This window comes from Aotus nancymaae, unplaced genomic scaffold (genome assembly GCF_030222135.1).
Source record: "Aotus nancymaae isolate 86718 unplaced genomic scaffold, 86718_ANA_hifiasm-v0.15.2.pri h1tg000033l, whole genome shotgun sequence".
NCBI lineage: Eukaryota > Metazoa > Chordata > Mammalia > Primates > Aotidae > Aotus > Aotus nancymaae.
The window spans coordinates 52874364-52893361 of NW_026988447.1; the positions used below are offsets into that span (position 1 = coordinate 52874364).

At 39.2% G+C, this 18998-nt stretch overlaps 1 protein-coding gene across 1 annotated transcript in view; it reads left to right on the forward strand.

The window, feature by feature from the left end:
* The first annotated feature begins 84 nt into the window (after nucleotides 1–84).
* ZGRF1 (zinc finger GRF-type containing 1) overlaps nucleotides 85–18998 on the forward strand; it is an 84715-nt gene continuing 65801 nt past the window's right edge. The window contains exons 1-6 of the mRNA XM_064383987.1: nucleotides 85–173; nucleotides 3020–3109; nucleotides 4263–4343; nucleotides 9526–9585; nucleotides 13194–13382; nucleotides 13694–15950. Coding sequence (XP_064240057.1) covers nucleotides 3086–3109; nucleotides 4263–4343; nucleotides 9526–9585; nucleotides 13194–13382; nucleotides 13694–15950 — 2611 coding nt within the window. The 5' untranslated portion in view covers nucleotides 85–173; nucleotides 3020–3085. The remainder of the gene's footprint in view (nucleotides 174–3019; nucleotides 3110–4262; nucleotides 4344–9525; nucleotides 9586–13193; nucleotides 13383–13693; nucleotides 15951–18998) is intronic.

The following is an 18998-nucleotide window of genomic DNA, read 5'->3' on the forward strand; positions in this document are numbered from 1 at the left end:
AAAGTGGCGGTTTTTGGCTGAGCCAGAGGTGGGCGGGCTAAATCTTGGGTCCTCATCTGGTGCGGTCCCGCGTTAATGACGTCACGTTGTTTCGCGGGAAAAATTCGAAAGTGGATTTTGTGGAATTTGACAGATGAGGTGAAGTGTTTCTCGGGATTTCCTAGGAATGAAAGGTAAATAGTCAGGGAGACTTGGGGGATTTGAGGCGAAGGGACGAAAGACTCTGCTCCATTAGAGAACTGGGAGGGATACTATTTGGAACCAGGATTATGGTGGTCGCAGCTGCTCGAACTGCTTGTAAAAAGTTGAGCCTCTTCTTCACCGCTTTTCCCAGAGCCTGCTTTGTAATTTCGAGTGTATATGAGGACCAAAGAGGGCTTTGCTGTTTGTATTTAGGACCGAGGAAGGACCAAGTCTCCATTGTCATTTGGTGACACAGGATTATGGTTATTAGAATCTTATAAAATGAGATGTGGATTTCCTTTTCTTTCTTTTTTTTTTTTTTGAGACTTGAGTCTCGCTCTGTCTCCTGGGCTGGAGTGCAGTGGCGCGATCTCGGCTAACTGCAAAACCTCCGCTTCCAGGATTCGACCAATTATCTGCCTCCCCCTCCCGAGCAGCTGGGATTACAGGCCCCTGCCACCACACCCGGCTCATTTTTGTATTTTTAGTAGACACGGGGTTTCACCATGTTGGCCAGGCTGGTCTCGAACTCCTGACCTCAGGTGATCTACCTGCCTTGGCCTCCCAAAGTGCTGGCATTAGAGGCATGAGCCACCGTGCCCGGCCTGCACTTCACTCCTTAATTGCATTAGAGCGCCCTCATCAGGCATATCAATTCCTGTTTGGGAAGACCTTCATTAGCCTTCCCTTGACTAATAGTAATTTCAGCTTACAACTTAGACTTTACTTCCTTGAAGAAGGCTTGTTTGATGATCCACACCAAGCCAGGTGCCCTTCCTGTGCTTATTCCTGCCATATTTTATTAAAATTACTATTTATCACCGTGCCATACTGAAATTCCTTGAGATGAAGGATAGAAATTCCATTTAAATATTTTAGCCTAGCATAATGTTCTGGCACGTCTGAATAAATATATATAACTTATAAATAATATGTAAGTGGCATATTTTATATGTCTAAAGGAGGAACTGAACTCAAATTACAAATGATAACTTTATTGAATCCTTCTAGGTCTTTTAGGTCTGTATTCTCAAACTTGAGATTCCATCACCATCACTTGGAGGGCTTCTTAAAACACAGACTGGGGCCGGGCGCGGTGGCTCAGGCCTGTAATCCCAGCACTTTGGGAGGCCGAGGCGGGCGGATCACGAGGTCAAGAGATCGAGACCATCCTGGTCAACATGGTGAAACCCCGTCTCTACTAATACAAAAAATTAGCTGGGCATGGTGGCGCGTGCCTGTAATCCCAGCTACTCAGGAGGCTGAGGCAGGAGAATTGCCTGAACCCAGGAGGCGGAGGTTGCGGTGAGCCGAGATCGCGCCATTGCACTCCAGCCTGGGTAATGAGTGAAACTCTGTCTCAAAAAAAAAAACAAAAAAAAAAAACCACAGACTGGGCCAGGCGCGGTGCCTCACGCCTGTAATCCCAGCACTTTGGGAGCACAGGGCGGGCGAATCACGAGGTCAAGAGATCGAGACCATCGTGGCTAACATGGTGAAACTCCGTCTCTACTAAAAATACAAAAAAATTAGCTGAGCGTGGTGGCGCGCGCCTGTAGTCCCAGCTACTCGGGAGGCTGAGGCAGGAGAATTGCTTGAACCCGGGAGGCGGAGGTTGCAGTGAGCCGAGGTCGCACCACTGCACTCCAGCCTGACGCCTGGTGATGGAGTGAGACTCTATCTAAAAAAAAAAGAAAGAAAAAAAAAAACCACAGACTGTTGGGCCCCCAAGCCTAGACTTTCTGATTTAATAGGTCCTTTCTTTCCTTCCTTCCTTCCTTCCTTCCTTCCTTCCTTCTTTCTTTCTTTCTTTCTCTTTCTTTCTCTCTTCCTTCCTTCCTTTCTTTTCTTTCCTTCTTTCCTTCCTTTCTTTTCTTTTCTTTCTTTTACTTTCTTCCTTTCTTCCTTTCTTTTTCTTTTTTTGAGACGGAATTTCGTTCTTGTTGCCCAAGCTGGAGTGCAATGGTGTGATCTTGGCTCACTGCAACCTCCGCCTCCCCAGTAGCTAGGCTTGCAGGCACGCGCCACCACGCCTGGCTAATTTTTGTACTTTTAGCAGAAACAGGGTTTCACCATGTTAGCCAGGCTGGTCTGAACTCCTGATCTCAGATGATCTGCCCACCTTGGCCTTCCAAAGTGCTGGAATTACAGGCGTGAGCCAGATGATACTGTTGGTCCAGGGGTCACATCTTTAGCACCACTTCAGGAACAAAAAAAGAAAATATGTTTCTTTGGCATTTCTGTTTACTTCTTCCGGTCACCATCAGTGATTTTAGATTTCCAAATTTGTCCACAATAACAATTTTGTCCACTAGCATAGCATAACTACAGTAACTGTTACAACAGTGTTGGAAAGATTTTTCCTTGCAGAGGTACTATATAATACATATTTGGTCCTAGATACTGTGGTATATTGATGTAAGATGTGAAAGGAAAAATTTAAAACACAAGGGGGCCATCTTGTGGTGGCTATAGCAATTCAGAAAACTTTAAAAATTGAATTTGGGCTATAAGGAACCAAACATGGAGGACAAATTCGTATTTTCTAATACATATTATGGCACCTGGAAAAATGTTTGCAGACTACACATTAGTTTATATATTTTACTTAGTTTTTTCTTTACTTGTGAAAAAATTCTTGTTTCATAGCTTGATATCACTTTTACTGTGTCCTCAGTGATAGATAATTTTATTACAATTCCGTTTCCCTTGGTAGTTAGGTAGTCTTGGAATTCATTAATTCATGTCTGTCTGTGGTCAAGAGTTTATTGAGAAAAATTATATTTGATACTTTAAAAAAATGAAGGTTGATATTTTATGTCATTTTTAATTTTAGGTGGTATAAATAGTTGCATAACTACTTCCTATTTTCTGGACCCAGTGGTTTATAACTTCAGAAGAAATGATGGAAAGCCAAGAATTTATTGTAAGTTTTACCATTTTTCACAATTGAAATGCCCTTCCTCTTTCCCTTTCTTCCTTCTTTCTTTTAAAGGTGCTTCACAAACATCTTGCTGTATTGCCAGATTTAGCAAAAACAAAACAAAAAACAGGCTACTAAGTTAAATTTGAATTTCATATAAAAAATGCATACGTTTTTTGGCATAAGGATGTCCCAAATATTGCACTGTTTTATCTGGCAACCCTATCTGTTACCTGCTATTTATATTTGTTACACAAAATCATCACTTTTCAGCCTTTTGGCTAAGATCAAGTATTAGACAAAGTCCTTTGTAACCTATTCTTTGGAAGTGTGAGACCAGGAAACAATTTCTTCTCTTAAAGAACTGGCACGCCTCTTCTGTACAAATGATTGGTTCTCACATTATTGGGTCTTAGGACTCTTTAACACTCTAGACAATTATTGACCCCAAAGAACTTGTTTCTGTAGGTCTCACATCTATTGGTGTTTTTCATATTAGAAGTAAGTTAGAGCAGACATGTAAAAAGTATTTATGATTTGACTTAATAGAAGACAACTAGAGTCTCATATATGTTTCTATATTCAGGTTGCAATTGAATCTTGCAATATTGCATATACATAATCCTGGGAAACTTCATTCTGCAACCCTGAAAGAGTGAGGATGAAAAGACAGCATGATGAAAATAGTTTTCACCTCACAGACATCTGTAAAGGTCTTGGAGACCTCCAGGAGTCTCTGGACCAAACTTTGAGAACTACACAGATTATAAGTACTGTGTAACTCAATAATTTTTCCCCTTTTCTCTGATGACTAGGGAGCTCAAATTACTTTCAGTGCTCATTTATCTTTTTTGTTTCTTTCTTGGATTTTTCCTCTCCTTTCTTCCTTCCCCTTTCTTTTCCTCCCTTATGCCCTCCTTCTTCTTCTCCTTACCTCTCTCCCTTCCTTCCCTTTTTCTTTCATTTAATTAATGTTTAATGTTACTGTCATATCTGTGCTGCTGTTTTTAAAATTTTTTAAATTGATATGGGTGTATATGCCTTTTTTTGATGAAAAGTGCTTGAAATATATTTCATATGTAGGAAGGATATATGAAATATATAACATTGAATATATATAATGGAAACCATTTTTTTGTGTGTTTTTGGAAATAAGGTCCTATATACTCATCAGAAGTTGAAAAAGTCAAAAGTGTGGCAAGATGGAATTCTGAAGATCACTCACTTAGGAAACAAAGTGAGTACAAAGCAGTTGACTACAGAGTGTAAGAGTGAGGTTCTCGATTTTCGATTGAATATTTAAAAAACTGTATGTGATAAAATGTAAATATATCCATACACTGAAATGATGTGAAAACAGATTTCAAATAATCACCATATCACAGTGGCTAATTTGTGCGTTTTAAAAATAGTTCATTGATAACCTCCTGAAAAAAGGAAAAAAAAATAGTTCACTAGGCCAGGTGCAGTGGCTCATGCCTGTAATCTTAGCACTATGGGAGGCTGAGGCAGGCGAATCACCTGAGGTTAGGAGTTCGAGAACAGCCTAGCCAACGTGGTGAAACTCCATTTCTGCCAAAAATACAAAAATTAGCTGGATGTGGTATGCATGCCTGTGATCCCAGCTACTCGGGAGGCTGAGGAGTTGCTTAAACCCAGGAGGCCGAGGTTGCAGTAAGCTGAGATTGCACTACTACACTCCAGCCTGGGCAACAAAGTGAGACTCTATCTCAAAAAAAAAAAGATTCACTAATAGATAGAATGAATAAGATCTGATGTTCAGTAGCACAGTAGAGTGACTATTTTTTTTTTTTTTTTTTTTTTTTTTTTTTTTGTGATAGAGTCTCACTGTGTCACCCAGGCTGGAATGTAGTGGCACGATCTCGGCTCACTGCAACCTCTGCCTCCTGGGTTCAAACGATTCTTCTGCCTCAGGCTCCCAAGTAGCTGGGACTACAGTTACCCACCACCATGCCCGGCTAATGTTTTTGTATTTTTAGTAGAGATGGGGTTTCACCATGTGGCCCAGGCTGGTCTTGAACTCCTGACCTTAGGTGATCTGCCTACCTCAGCCTCCCAAAGTGCTGGGATTACAGGCGTGAGCCACTGTGCCCGGCTGAGTGACTAAGGTTAATGATAATGTCTTTTTTATATGTGTGTATATATTTATATATATATTTGTTTCTTTTCTTTTTTTGAGACAGAGTCTCACTCTTTTGGCCAGGCTGGAGTGCAGTGGCAGAATCTCAGCTCACTACAACTTTGCCTCCTGGGTACAAGAGATTCTCCTGTCTCAGCCTCCTGAGTAGCTAGGATTACAAGCATGCACCACCATGCCTGGCTAATTTTTGTGTTTTTATTAGAGATGGGGTTTCACCATGGTGGCCAGGTTGGTCTCAACTCTCGACCTCAGATGATCCACCTGCCTCAGCCTCTTAAAGTGCTGGGATTACAGACATGAGCCACCATACTGGCTATGTTTGTATTTCAGACAGATTGGTTTGGCAGCAGTGTAAAAGTTGTATAGGATGAAAGTCAGATTGGATTTCAAAGACTTAAGGAGGCTGTAGAATAATCTAGACAAAAAATAATGGAAGTCTGACCAAGCAGCCATTAGCAATGGCAATAGAGAAAAAGAATGATTAGAGAGAAATTATAAAAATATAGCCTCTTAGATCTTGGATATTGAAGGTGAGAGGAGGATCCAGAATGACTTTAAGGTTTCTGTATTTATCTCCTGAAATGAGACATTTCAAAAAGAAAAATAAGTTAATGAGAACAATCAAGATTTTTAGTTCCATTTTGAACATAACAAATTTGAGGCTGGGTGCAGTAGCTCATGCCTATAATCCCAATACTTTGGGAGGCTGAGGCGGGTGGATCACATGAGGTCAGGAGTTTGAGACCAGACCAGCCTGGCTAACATGGTGAAACCCTGTCTCTACTAAAAATATAAAAATGAGTTGGCTGGGCACGGTAGCTCATGCTTGTAATCCCAGCACTTCGGGAGGCCAAGGAGGGTAAATCACGAGGTCAGGAGATTGAGACTATCCTGGCTAACACAATGAAGCTCCATCACTACTAAAAATACAAAAAATTAGCTGGGCATGGTGGCACGTGCTTATAGTCCCAGTTACTCAGGAGACTGAGGCAGGAGAATCTCTTCAACCCGGGAGGTGGAGGTTGCAGTGAGCCGAGATTGCGCCGCTGCACTCCAGCCTGGGTGACAGAGCCATGCCACTACACTCTCTAGCCTGTGCAACAGAGTGAGACTCCATCTCAAAAAAAAAAAAAATTAATTAATAAATTAGCCAGGAGTGGTAGTGGGTGCCTGTAATCCCGGCTACTTGGGAGGCTGAGGCCCAAGAATTGCTTGAACCCAGGATGTGGAGGTTGCAGTGTGCCGAGATCATGCCACTGCACTCCAGCCTGGGCGGTAGAGTGAGACTCAGTCTGAAAAAAAGAAAAAATAAATGCAATAAAATAAATAAATAAATTTGAAGTATAGAAACATGTAATTAGCTGTAGATACCTAGAACTCAGGAAGGAGTTCTGAACTACTAGTATAGATTAGAAGTCCTTGGCTTTTAGATGGTATTTGAAACTATTGGAGTGCATTCATTTATTCAACACATATTTTTTGAGCATCTGAGTGAGTTGCACACTGTTCTAAGAAATACAGCAGAGAACAAAACATAAATCCCTGACTTCATGGAAATAACATGAAGGAGACGGACCACTAAATTAAATGAATATGTATGTCTAGTGAGTAAGACAATAACAGGGACATTAGTGTGGTTGGAACGAGTGAGCAAGGGCGAGAATGGAAATAAAGGGGATTATATAAGTCTCACTGGCTATGGAAAGAACTTTTGTTATTCTTAGGGAGCTGTAGAGACATTGGAATGATTTGAGCAGGAGCATAACATGATCTGATTTATATGGATGATAGTGCTCAGGGAGAGTGTATTGAATTAAAAGAATAGAGGGACAAGAATTCCAACTTTTTTTTTTTTTTTTGAGATGGAGTTTTGCTTTGTCACCCAGGCTGGAGTGCAGTGACTTCATCTCAAGAATATAATTTTTTAAACAGCTTTATTCACACACTTTTCGATTCACCTATTCAGTGATTTTTAGTATTTTCATAGTTTTGCAACCATCAGCACAATTTAAATTTAGCATATTTTTGTGACACGCAAAAGAAATCTCATGCTCTTTGGCAGTTACTACTCAGTACCCAGCCCCCAGCCTTACGCAAACATGAATCTACTTACTGTCTCTATGGATTTACCTATTCTGGACATTTTTGCATGAATGAAATTATATAACAAATAATCTTTTGTGAATAAGTCTTATTTAGCATATTTCCAAGGTTCTTCCATGTTGAAGCATATATCTTCATATATATTTTATTTATTTATTTGAGATGGAGTCTGTGTTGCCCAGGCTGAAGTATAGTGACATGATCTTGGCTCACTGCAACCTCCGCCTCCTGAGTTCAAGTAATTCTTCTGTCTCAGCATCCTGAGTAGCTGGGACTATAGGTGCTTGCCACCACGCCCAGCTAATTTTTGTATTTTTAGTAGAGATGGGGTTTTACCATATTGACCAGGCTGGTCTCGAACTCTCTCGAACTCCTGGCCTCATGATCCACCTGCCTTGGCCTCCCAAAGTGCTGGGATTACAGATATAAGCCACCACACTTGGCCTGTATTTTATTTTTTATTGGCAAATAGTATTACACTGTATGGATTTATGATTTTCTTTTTTTTAATAGACAGGGTCTTGCTCTGTCACCCAGGCTGGATTGCAGTGGTGCAATCATAGCTCACTGTAGCCTCAAACTCTTAGGCTCAAACAATTATTCTGCTTTAGCCTCCTAAGTAGCTGAGACTACTTAGGCTTGCACAGCCATGTCTACTAATTAAAAAAAATTTTCTTGCCAGGCATGGTGGCTCATGCCTATAATCCCAGCACTTTGGGAGGCAAGATAGGTAGATCATGAGGTCAGGAGTTCAAGACCAGTCTGGTCAAGATGGTGAAACCCCGTCTCTACTAAAAATACAAAAAAATTAGCTGGGCGTGATGGCAGATGCCTGCAATCCCAGCTACTCAGGAGACTGAGGCAGGAGAATCGCTCGAACCTGGGGGATGGAGGTTGCGGTGAGCCGAGATCACGCCATTGCACTCCAGCCTGGACAACAAGAGCAAAACTCCATCTCAAAAAAAAGTTTTTTTTTCTTAGAGATAGAGTCTTGCTATGTTTCCTGGACTGATCTTGAATTTCTGGTCTCAGATGATCTTTGCATCTCAGCCTACAGAGTACCTGGAGTACCTGAGATTATACCACAAGCCATGTACTGAGCCCAATAGGTCATGTTTTATTTATCCATTCATAATACAGTTGACATACATTTGGGTTACTTCAACTTTTTGGCCATTATGAATAATGCTGCTATGAGCATTTATGTGCAAGTTTTTGTATAGACATATACAAAAGTTTTTCTCTTGAGTATACCTAGGAGTGGAATTGCTGGGTCATGTGAGAACTTTATGTTTAATCTTTTAAGGAATTGCCAAACTGTTTTTTAACATGATGGAAACACCAAAGTTAAAGGGACTAGTGGAAAAATTGCTATGAAAAAGGACTAGAGACAAGGGGAAAGCTAGAAAATGGTAATTACCTTAGCTTTCTTTTTTCCCCCTTATCCCTCACATTTAACAAGTTTTATTCGTTATATCTCATAAATAATTGTCCTATCCCAAATGCCAGTATCTAATTTTAAGTGCTAATCATCTCCTTTATCCTGTATACCATCCTACTGCAATAATCTCTCAAATTATCTCGTCTCCTGTTTGTCCCCTTCAGTGTGTTTGAATTATGTTTTCTTTCCAATTTCCTTCCTTCCTTCCTTCTTTTTTTTTTTGATTGAGACGGAGTCTTGCTTTGTTGCCCAGACTGGAGTACAGTGGCACAATCTTGGCTCACTGCAACCTCTACCACCCAGGTTCAAGTCATTCTCCTGCCTCAGCTTGTATTTTTAGTAGAGACGGGGTTTTGCCCTGTTAGCCAGGCTGGTCTGGAACTCCTGACCTCAGGTGATCCCACCATTTTGGCCTCCCAAAGTGCTGGGATTAAAGGTGTGAACAACTGCACCCAGCCTCTTGCCAGTTTCATTCTCATATCTTCCTGGTAGGAATTAGGTTCTTGAATTTATTTGTGTATGCCTTCACTCTCTTACACAGACTGATGCCTAAAAAACATTCAAAATAGAGGCATTTTCAAATCCAAGTTCAACAAATGTAATCCTTTCATTGTGTGATCTACTTATATAATAATTACTTACTTCCTCTTGAAGATGTTTAAGAAAAGCATAATTGTGTTGTTCCCTTTTAACATTTATTTTGTTTTAATACAGGCAATTTTATATGATGACAAAGGAGCATGTTTGGAGAGTCTGTTTCTTAAATGCCTTGAGGTATTTTAGTGTGTTTATCTTATTTTTAAGTTATTATTTAAAAATCTCTTTAAATACATCCTTTATAAATATTGTTAAATAGCATAGTCGTGATATTAATAATAATTATAGTTACTGTTTCTTGAACATGTAGTATAACTAGACTGTGCTAAAACCTTTTAAATATTGTTTCCTTTAATCTCTACAACTGATTGTTTAAATCTAAAACAAGCTGATTTTTATAGATTAGGAGGACAGTGCAGAAAGGTTAAGTAACTAGCTCATGTTCATAGAGTTACAGTGGTAGGAAGGCTGAGATTTGATCCCAAGAAGTGATTCTAGAGTCTAATTTGACTACATGATTTTTTCATAGGTAGAGGTCTACTGTGGGAATTTTTTTGTGACATATTCTCATTTAAGTATAATATTCTCTCACCTAAAAACAGAACTGCTATTCAACCCAACAGACCTATAACTGGGTATATACCCAAAGGAATATAAGTTGTTCTACCATTAAGACATATGTGCCTGTATGTTCATCGTAGCACTATTCACAATAGCAAAGACATGAAATCAACCTAAATGCCCATCAGCGATAGACTGGATAAAGAAAATGTGATGCAAATACACCATGGAATGTTATACAGCCATAGAGAAAGAGTGAAATCATGTTCCATTTCAGGAACACGGATGGAGCTGGAGGCCATTATCCTTAGCAAACTAATGCAGGAACAGAAAACCAAATATTACATGTTCTCACATATAAGTGGGAGCTAAATGATGAGAACGCATAGACACAGAGGGGAACAACAGACACTGGGGCCTACTGGAGGACAGAGGGAGGGTGAGAGGAGGAAGAGGATCAGGAAAAAATAACTAATGGATACTAGGCTTAGTACTTGGGCGATGAAATAATCTGTATAACAAACCCCCATGACGCAGGTTTACCTTTTAACAAACCTGTGCATGTACCCCTGAACTTAAAAGTTAAAAATAAATACATAAATAAAGCATTCTCTCAAATACTTAGTTTTGTTTTTCCTTTCAAAGAGGAAGAAGCATAGAAAAAGGACTAAAGGCATATTTTAGTGAAAAATAAGGGTATTAGAGTTGGTCATTCTGGGTTCATTTCTCACATCTAAGTACTTCCTTGTCCACCTGTGCTCTCTATGTCTAACTTCTCTGCTGTAAAATGCAGATCATAGACAGACTTTACAAGGTTGGTCTGAAGGTTAGAAATAACTTCTGTAAAGTGCCTAGCAGTTTTAGTATAATGATTCCTTTTCTTTTTTTTTTTTTTTGAGATGAAGTCTTGCTCTGTTACCCAGGCTGGAGTGCAATGGTGCACTCTCTTGGCTCACTGCAACCTCCGCCTCTCGGGTTCAAGCAATTCTCCGCCTCAGCCTCCCGAGTAGCTGGGATTACAGGCGCTCGCCACCATGCCCACATAATTTTTGTATTTTAATAGAGACGGGGTTTCACTGTGTTAGCCAGGATGGTCTTGATCTCCTGACATTGTGATCCGCCTGCCTCAGCCTCCCGAAGTGCTGGGATTACAGCGTGAGCCACCGCGCCCAGATCCTTTGTTTTTTTTGAGATGGAGTTTCACTTTGTCGCCAAGGCTGGAGTGTGGTGGCGCAATCTCACCTCACTGTGACCTCTGCCTCCTGGATTCAAGCGATTCTCCTTCCTCAGCCTCCCGAGTAGCTGGGATTACAGGTGTGCGCCACCATGCCCAGCTAATTTTTTGTATTTTTAGTAGAGATGGTGTTTCACTATGTTGGCCAGGCTGGTCTTGAAATTTTGACTTCCCGTGTTAGCCAGGATGGTCTCGATTTCCTGACCTCGTGATCCTCCCACCTTGGCCTACCAAAGTGCTGGGATTACAGGCATGAGTCATCACACCTGGCCTAGTACAGTGATTCTAAATGTGTTAAAATGTATATTATGATGATGACAATGTTGACTTCTGGCCATAGTATTGAATTCATTTTGAAATTTTACATGACATCAATAGTGGTTATGGTACTATATTTTTTTAAAAGGGTCTAGGAGAATCAGTATCTTAGTATATGGTTTGATTGGTGGTGACTACTATTATTTAATCTTAAAAAATCATTTCATTAGTAAAATATTAATCTGATACAGATTTTGTGTATTTTCAAGTTAGGCTGATAATCTTATTTTTATGCTGCAGTCACAGGTGGCTGCAAGTACTACATTTGTTCATTTAAGTGATTAAAATGCATTTTTGGAATATATTTAAACAACTGTAATGATTTATAATAATGTTAATTTGTGATAATTATGAATATCTTATTCATTTAAAGATATATAGTTGATAATAGCTCTAATTTTTGAAAAGTTACATTTAGTTGTATGGATTCTAAGTGAATTGCTTGAGAGGAGGCATTTTTTTTCTTGTTTGTCTTTGTATTCCTAGCATGTAATAAAGGGCCTCATATAGGTCCCAAGCACTTAATACTTATTTACTAATTTAACTCTTTTTTTTTTAGAGACTTTGTCTCACTCTGTCATCCAGGCTGGAGTGTAGTGGTGTGATCATAGCTCACTGCAGCTTTAAACTCCTGGGCTCAAGGGATCCTCTTACCTCAGCCTTCCGAGTAGCCAAGACTATAGGAACATGCCACCATGCCTGGCTAAATTTTTTTGTTTTTTTCAGACAGAGTCTCATTCTGTCACCTAGGCTAGAGAGTAGTGGTGTGATAACCACTCACTGCAGCCTTGACCTCCTAGGCTCAAATCATCCTCCCACCTCATCCCCTGAATAGCTGAGACTACAGGTACATGCCACTATGCATGGCTAATTTTTTTAAAAGTTTTTTGTAGAGACGGGGTCTTCCTATGTTGACTAGGGTGGTCTTGACCTCCTGGCTTCAAGCAATTGTCCTGCTTTGGTGTCTGAAGTGCTGGATTTACAGGTATAAGCCATCCCACCCAGCCCGGACTAATTTAAAATAAAATTTTTTTGCAGAGACAGGATCTGAATATTTTTTCCCAGGCTTGTCTCATACTTTTGACCTCAAGCAATCCTCTTGCCTTGGTCTCCCAAAGTCTTGCAATTACAGGTGTGAGCCACATCTAGCTCTAATATGTGTTGTTGAATAAATAAATTAGAGGCCAGATGTGGTGGCTCATGCCTGTAAATCCCAGCACTTTGGGAGGCTAAGGAGGGAGGTCAAGAGATGGGGACCATCCTGGCCAACATGGTGAAACCCACGTCTCTACTGAAAATAAAAAATTAGCTGGACGTGGTGGCGCATGCCTGTAGTCCCAGCTACTTGGGAGACTGAGGCAGGAGAATTGCTTGAACCCAGTAGGCAGAGGTTGCAGTGAGCCAAGATCGTGCCACTGCACTCTAGCCTGGTGCCAGTGAGACTCCGTCTCAAAAAAAAAAAAACAGATAAAATTTTAAATATATTATTGTCCTTTTTTGTGCTTATTAATAGTTAACTAGTATATAATAATAAATAATTGAAGACTTTAGGTACTGATTTATTCGTTCAACACCTATTTATTTTGTCTTATTGCTAGTGAGCATCCTGGAATACATAGATAATAAAATAATTAGATGTATGTGATTTTAATATTTATTCTTTAAATTTTAGGTGAAACCTGGAGATGACTTAGAAAGTGATCGATATTTAATCACAGTTGAAGAGGTTAAAGTTGCTGGAGCCACAGGTATTGTTAAGCAGAATATCAATAAAGAAGCACCAGAGTTAAATTCAAGGACATTGATATCCTCTGGCCGATCTCTTGGATGTCAGCCCTCTGGCTTAAAAAGGAAGTTTACTGTAAGTTTTTCTGTGGAAAATAATGCCTCAGATATATTTATAAAATTGTCTCAAAAAGTAGTGAATTTTGAAGTGATTATACTTTGTCATTCAAAGGGCACTTAACAGTATACTTAGGTAGAAAGGAAATAAACCCTACTTTGAAAAATCTTATTACAAATGAATGTAATTTAACAATTTTAAATCTGAATTATTACTTTACCTTAGTCAAAGCACAAACAATCCTTATTCTTTTTTATTTTTTTAGCCAGTTTATTTAACATTTCCTTTATGGGTAATGGTACAACTAACAGTTATTTTAATATTTTCAGGGTTTTCAAGGACCACGTCAGGTTCCGAAGAAAATGGTTATTACGGAAAGCGGTGAATCAGCTGCATCATGTGAAGCTAAGAAACCTGGCCCTACTTTTTTTTCTCCATTCTATAGCATGTCTCCTTTGTTTCCTACTGTTGGCAAGAAAGATGTAAATAATATACCAGCAGATGTTGTGACTTACAAGAACAGAGAGAGAAATGCCATGGATTTTTCTTCAGTTTTTTCTCCACCCTTCCACATTAACTCAGAAGTGCTACATGAAGAAAATTATTTTTGCTCACCTATGAATTCTGGAAGTAAACTTTCAGACTCTTTACTGACCAATGAGCCTGTGAAAAGAGACAGTTTGGCATCCCACTGTTCAGGAATTTCACAAAACATCAGAAGCAAAGCACGGATATTAGCTCTTCTGAAGTCCCAATCAACTGGTACATGTGAGGAACTAAATTCTGAGATGACAGAGCATTTTCCTCAAAAACAGCCACATGGAAGTTTAAAAATTGCTACTAAATCAAAGTATGTAATTCAACAGGAAGAGTGTGCTGAGATGAAGAGCACAGAAAATTTATACTACCAGCATCAATCAGAAAGTACCATGAGAAATAAAAGCCGGTGGGCCATGTATTTATCTTCACAAAGTTCACCTATGCATTTTTCTACTGAAGATGGGCATTTTTCTACTGAAGATGATACAGAAAGGAAACCCAGGGCTCAGGAAGATGATATAAATTCTAATTTGAAAGATCTTTTGTTACAAAAAAAGATACAGTTCTTTGAAACATGTGCTGAAGAGGGGAAAAAGTGTACTGTAGACAAGTCAGTAGGTAATAATGATCAATCCTGGAATCAAGAAGTAAAATTAGAAATTCCTTCATCCATTGATGGCAGTAGCTTACAGGTTACCTGTAAAAGTGCAGAAAATGATGGTACATTATCAGAATCTGACATTCAAGAAGATAATAAAATACCTTTTAATCAAGATGACAAGGTGTGCATTAAAGGATCAGTTCTCATTAAAGAAAATGATCAGGAGGTAAATACATGTGGAACACTGGAAAAGGAGCGTGAACAATCAGAGTCATCTCTGCCAGAACCGAAACATCTCCAAACTGAATCTAGTAATAATGCTAGGATCTCTGATGACATTACAGACATGTTTTCTAAAAGTAAAATGGATAATGAAAGTCTTAATAGTATTCATGAATCGCTGAGTAATGTAACACAACCATTTTTGGAGGTAACTTTTAATCTGAACGATTTTGAGACCAGTGACACTGAGGAGGAGTCACAGGAAAGCAAAAAAATTTCCCAGGATTCAGAGAGTTGGGTAAAGGACATTTTGGTTAGTGATGACAATTTATGTGTTCAAAAGAGGTCTGAGAATACAAACTGTAAAGAGATTGAGGGTGAGCATTTGCCACACTTGACATCTGTTGGTGGCAAGCCTACAGAGACATTTCCTGTTAAAGAAACTCTGCCATCACAGTTTTGTGATAAAACTTTTGTGGGTTTTGACATGGGAATATGTAAAGCTGGAAACACTGGAAAAGAGATAGAGAAGTATAGTGACACATTGAGCAATTCTGAATCTTTTGAGTGGACTGATGATGTATACATAGGTAACAAAGAAGATGCTAATAAATGTATTCAAGAAGTCAGAATTAACTATGACTCTGCTTTACTCCCAAATAAGTCTAAAGATATAAATATGAATTCACATATTCCTCATATTCAAAACCAGACTGCTGAAAACAGTGACCTATTTTCAGAAGATGCTCAACCTCATCCTTTTATTTTGGGAAGTGACTTAGACAAAAATGATGAACATGTTTTACCATCAACTTCTAGTACTGACAACAGTGTCCAACTATTTAATACCAATCAGAATCACTCTGATTGTATTACACTTGATAAATCAAATACCTACATTTCCAATTCTTTGTTTTACCCACTGGGAAAAAAGCATCTTATTTCCAAAGACACAGAAGCACATATATCTGAACCTGAAGATTTGGGAAAGATTGGTAGTCTACCCCCTAACCATATTGAAGTTGAAACTTCCAGAGAGGACAAACAATACTGGAATCCTAAAAATTCTTCAGAACTTTCCGGATTAGTAAATACCATTTCCATTTTAAAGTCACTATCTGAACACAGTACTGCTTTAGACAGCTTGGAAATATTGAGAAAGAAAAATACTGTCTTTGAACAAGGAACTCAACAGACATATGAGCCAGATAGCAGTCCTGAAGGTTAGAATTGAATGTCTATTTTGGATTGTTTTCTTTATAGCTCTAAGAGCTATAAAGAATGAATATATTAGCTCTGGTTGCTACATTAAAGAGTTACATAGTGTTTAAATGGGTAATACATGTACTTAATAAAACCAGTATTAATAGAGAGTAATACAATGAAAAGTAAGTCCCCATCCAACCACATCACTCAGTCTACCCTTCAGAATTAGCTACAGTTTCCTTCTAAGATATCCTTCCAGAAATATTTTATGTATACATAAGCATATATTGGCATATTTAAGTGAATATGTCAAAAAATATACATATATATGTATGTGTATGTGTATGAATATGTCAATCTATTTTTCTTTTTTTGAGACAGTCTCACTCTGTCACCCAGGCTGGAGTGGCTGGCTGCAACCTCTGCCTCCCAAGTAGCTGGGATTACAGGTGTGCACCACCATGCCAAGCTAATTACATCTAGTCTTATCATTATTCATTTTTAGACAGGTAGTAGGGAATAATTTTATTAAAAAAGTGAGTTTATATTAATACTTCTAACTTCAGTTCTATACCACTGAATTCCTCTTTCTTCCATTCCATAGTTGTGTTTCTCTTTTATTTTATTTTTTTAAAACAGTTTAACTCTTGTCCCCCAGTCTGGTGTGCAATGCCATGATCTCAGCTCACTACAACCTCCACCTCCTGGGTTCAAGCGATTCTCCTGTCTCAGCCTCCCAAGTTACAGGCGACTGCCACCATGCCCGGCTAATTTTTTTGTATTTTTAGTAGAGACAGGGTTTCACTATGTTGGCCAGGCTGGTCTTGAACTGACCTTGTGATTTGCCTGCCTCGGCCTCCCAAAGTGCTGGGATTACAGGTGTGAGCCATGAGCCACCGTGCCCAGTTCATAATTGCGTTTCTATACTCCCACAATATGAAAGGATTCTGGGTCCCAGTATCTGTATACTTCCTCAAATCTGCAATACTAGATAGGTTCCAAATTGTTATATCGTTATTACTGCTAGTAAAAAACCTTTACAGATTCATAAAGTTCACAAATTCTTTGTAGTTTTTGTTTTCAGAATATATTCTATTGAGAATATAGAATTGAAATACTAGTTCAAAAATTGGGTTACTTTTTCCTTAGCATGATTATGTTACCATTTTATATAAATGTAGTTAAGTTCATTGTTTTTAGTCTGTGTGAGGGCTATTTTTGTCCATCCTTGTTGATTGATTGGTTGATTGATTGATTGATTTCATTTTTGGAGATGGAGTCTTGCTCTGTCACCCAGGCTGGAGTATGGTGGTGTGATCTCGGCTCACTGCAACCTTTGCCTCCTGGGTTCAAGCCATTCTTCTGCCTCAGCCTCCCGGTAGCTGAGACTACAGGCGCCTGCTACCATGTGTGGCTAATTTTTTGTATTTTTAGTAGAGACGGGGTTCACCATGTTGGCCAGGCTGGTCTCGAACTCCTGACGTCAGGAGATCTGCCTACCTTGGCCTCCCAAAGTGCTGGCATTACAGGTGTGAGCAACCACACCTGGCCCAATTTGTTTCTGACAATGTAAAATATTAACTGAGTTCAAAAGTCAAAGCTGTATAGAAACATTTCAGATTCCTTTCTTATACTTTCTGACCCATTCCTACCCACCTGCTCTAGGCAACCAATATACTTATGGTTCTTTTTATAAAAATAAATAGCTCCATATAGAAATTCTTATTTCTCCATATTCAGTAAAATAATAAATTCATATTCTTTAAGACCTTGCTTTTTTCACTTAAAAATGTATCCTGGAGGCCAGGAGCAGTGGCTCACACCTGTAATCCCAGCACTTTGAGAGGCGGAGGTGGGCAGATCATGAGGTCAGGAGTTCGAGACTAGCCTGACCAACATGGTGAAACCCCGTCTCTACTAAAAATACAAAAAATTATCTGGGCATGGTGGCGCGTGCCTGTAATCCCAGCTACTCCGGAGGCTGAGGCAGGAGAATTGCCCGAACCCAGGAAGTGGAGGTTGTGGTGAGCCGAGATCGCGCCATTGCACTCCAGCCTGGGTAACGAGTGAAACGCCGTCTCAAAAAAAAAAAAAAAAAAGAAACCCCATCTTTACTAAAAATACAAAAAATTAGCTGGGCATGGTGGTGCGCGCATGTGCACCTGTAATCCCAGCTACTCAGGAGGCTGAGGCAGGGGAATTGCTGCACTCTAGCCTGGGTGACAGAGCCAGACTCCGTCTAAAAAAAAAAATATATATATATATATATATATGATCATAGGAATTAATCATTTCTTATTCCCATCAGTAATGTATGAGACTGGCTGTTTCTCCACAGCCTTGCCAATAGTGTATTGCCCAGTTTTTGAATTTTTGCCGATATGTTAGATGAGAAATGGCTTTTCAGTGTATTTAATTTAATTTATTTGTTTTTGGTTTCTTTTTGAGACCGAGTTTTGTTCTTGTTGCCCAGGCTGAAGTGCAGTGGCATGATCTCGGCTCACTGCAACCTCCTCCACCTCCCGGGTTCAAGTGATTCTCCTGCCTCAGCCTCCCAAGTAGCTGGGATTACTGGTGTGCCCACCACACCTGGCTAATTTTGAATTTTTAGTAGAGATGGGGATTCACCATGTTGATCAGGCTGGTCTTAAACTCCTTACCTCAAGTGATTCACTCACCTCGGCCTCCCAAAGTGCTGGGATTACTGGTGTGGCGTGAGCCACCACGCCCGACCTTTTCACTGTATTTTAAATTTGTATTTTTACTAGTACAGGTGAAATTGAATATCTTTTCATATGTTTAAACATCATTTGTCTATTTTTTTCCATAAACTATCTTTTCTATCTGCCATTTGTCCAGCTTTTTAATTCTTAATTTGTAAGAGTTCTTTATATATTAGCGTTATTAGCCCTTTATGATTTATGTTGTAAATGTTTTCTTTCAGTATGTCATTGATCTTTTGACTTTCCTTATGGTACACTGGCAACAACATTGTCTTTTAAAGAATACAATAGTAAATAATGTATACATTTGAATGTAAATGAACAATGCACTACTCTCAGAAG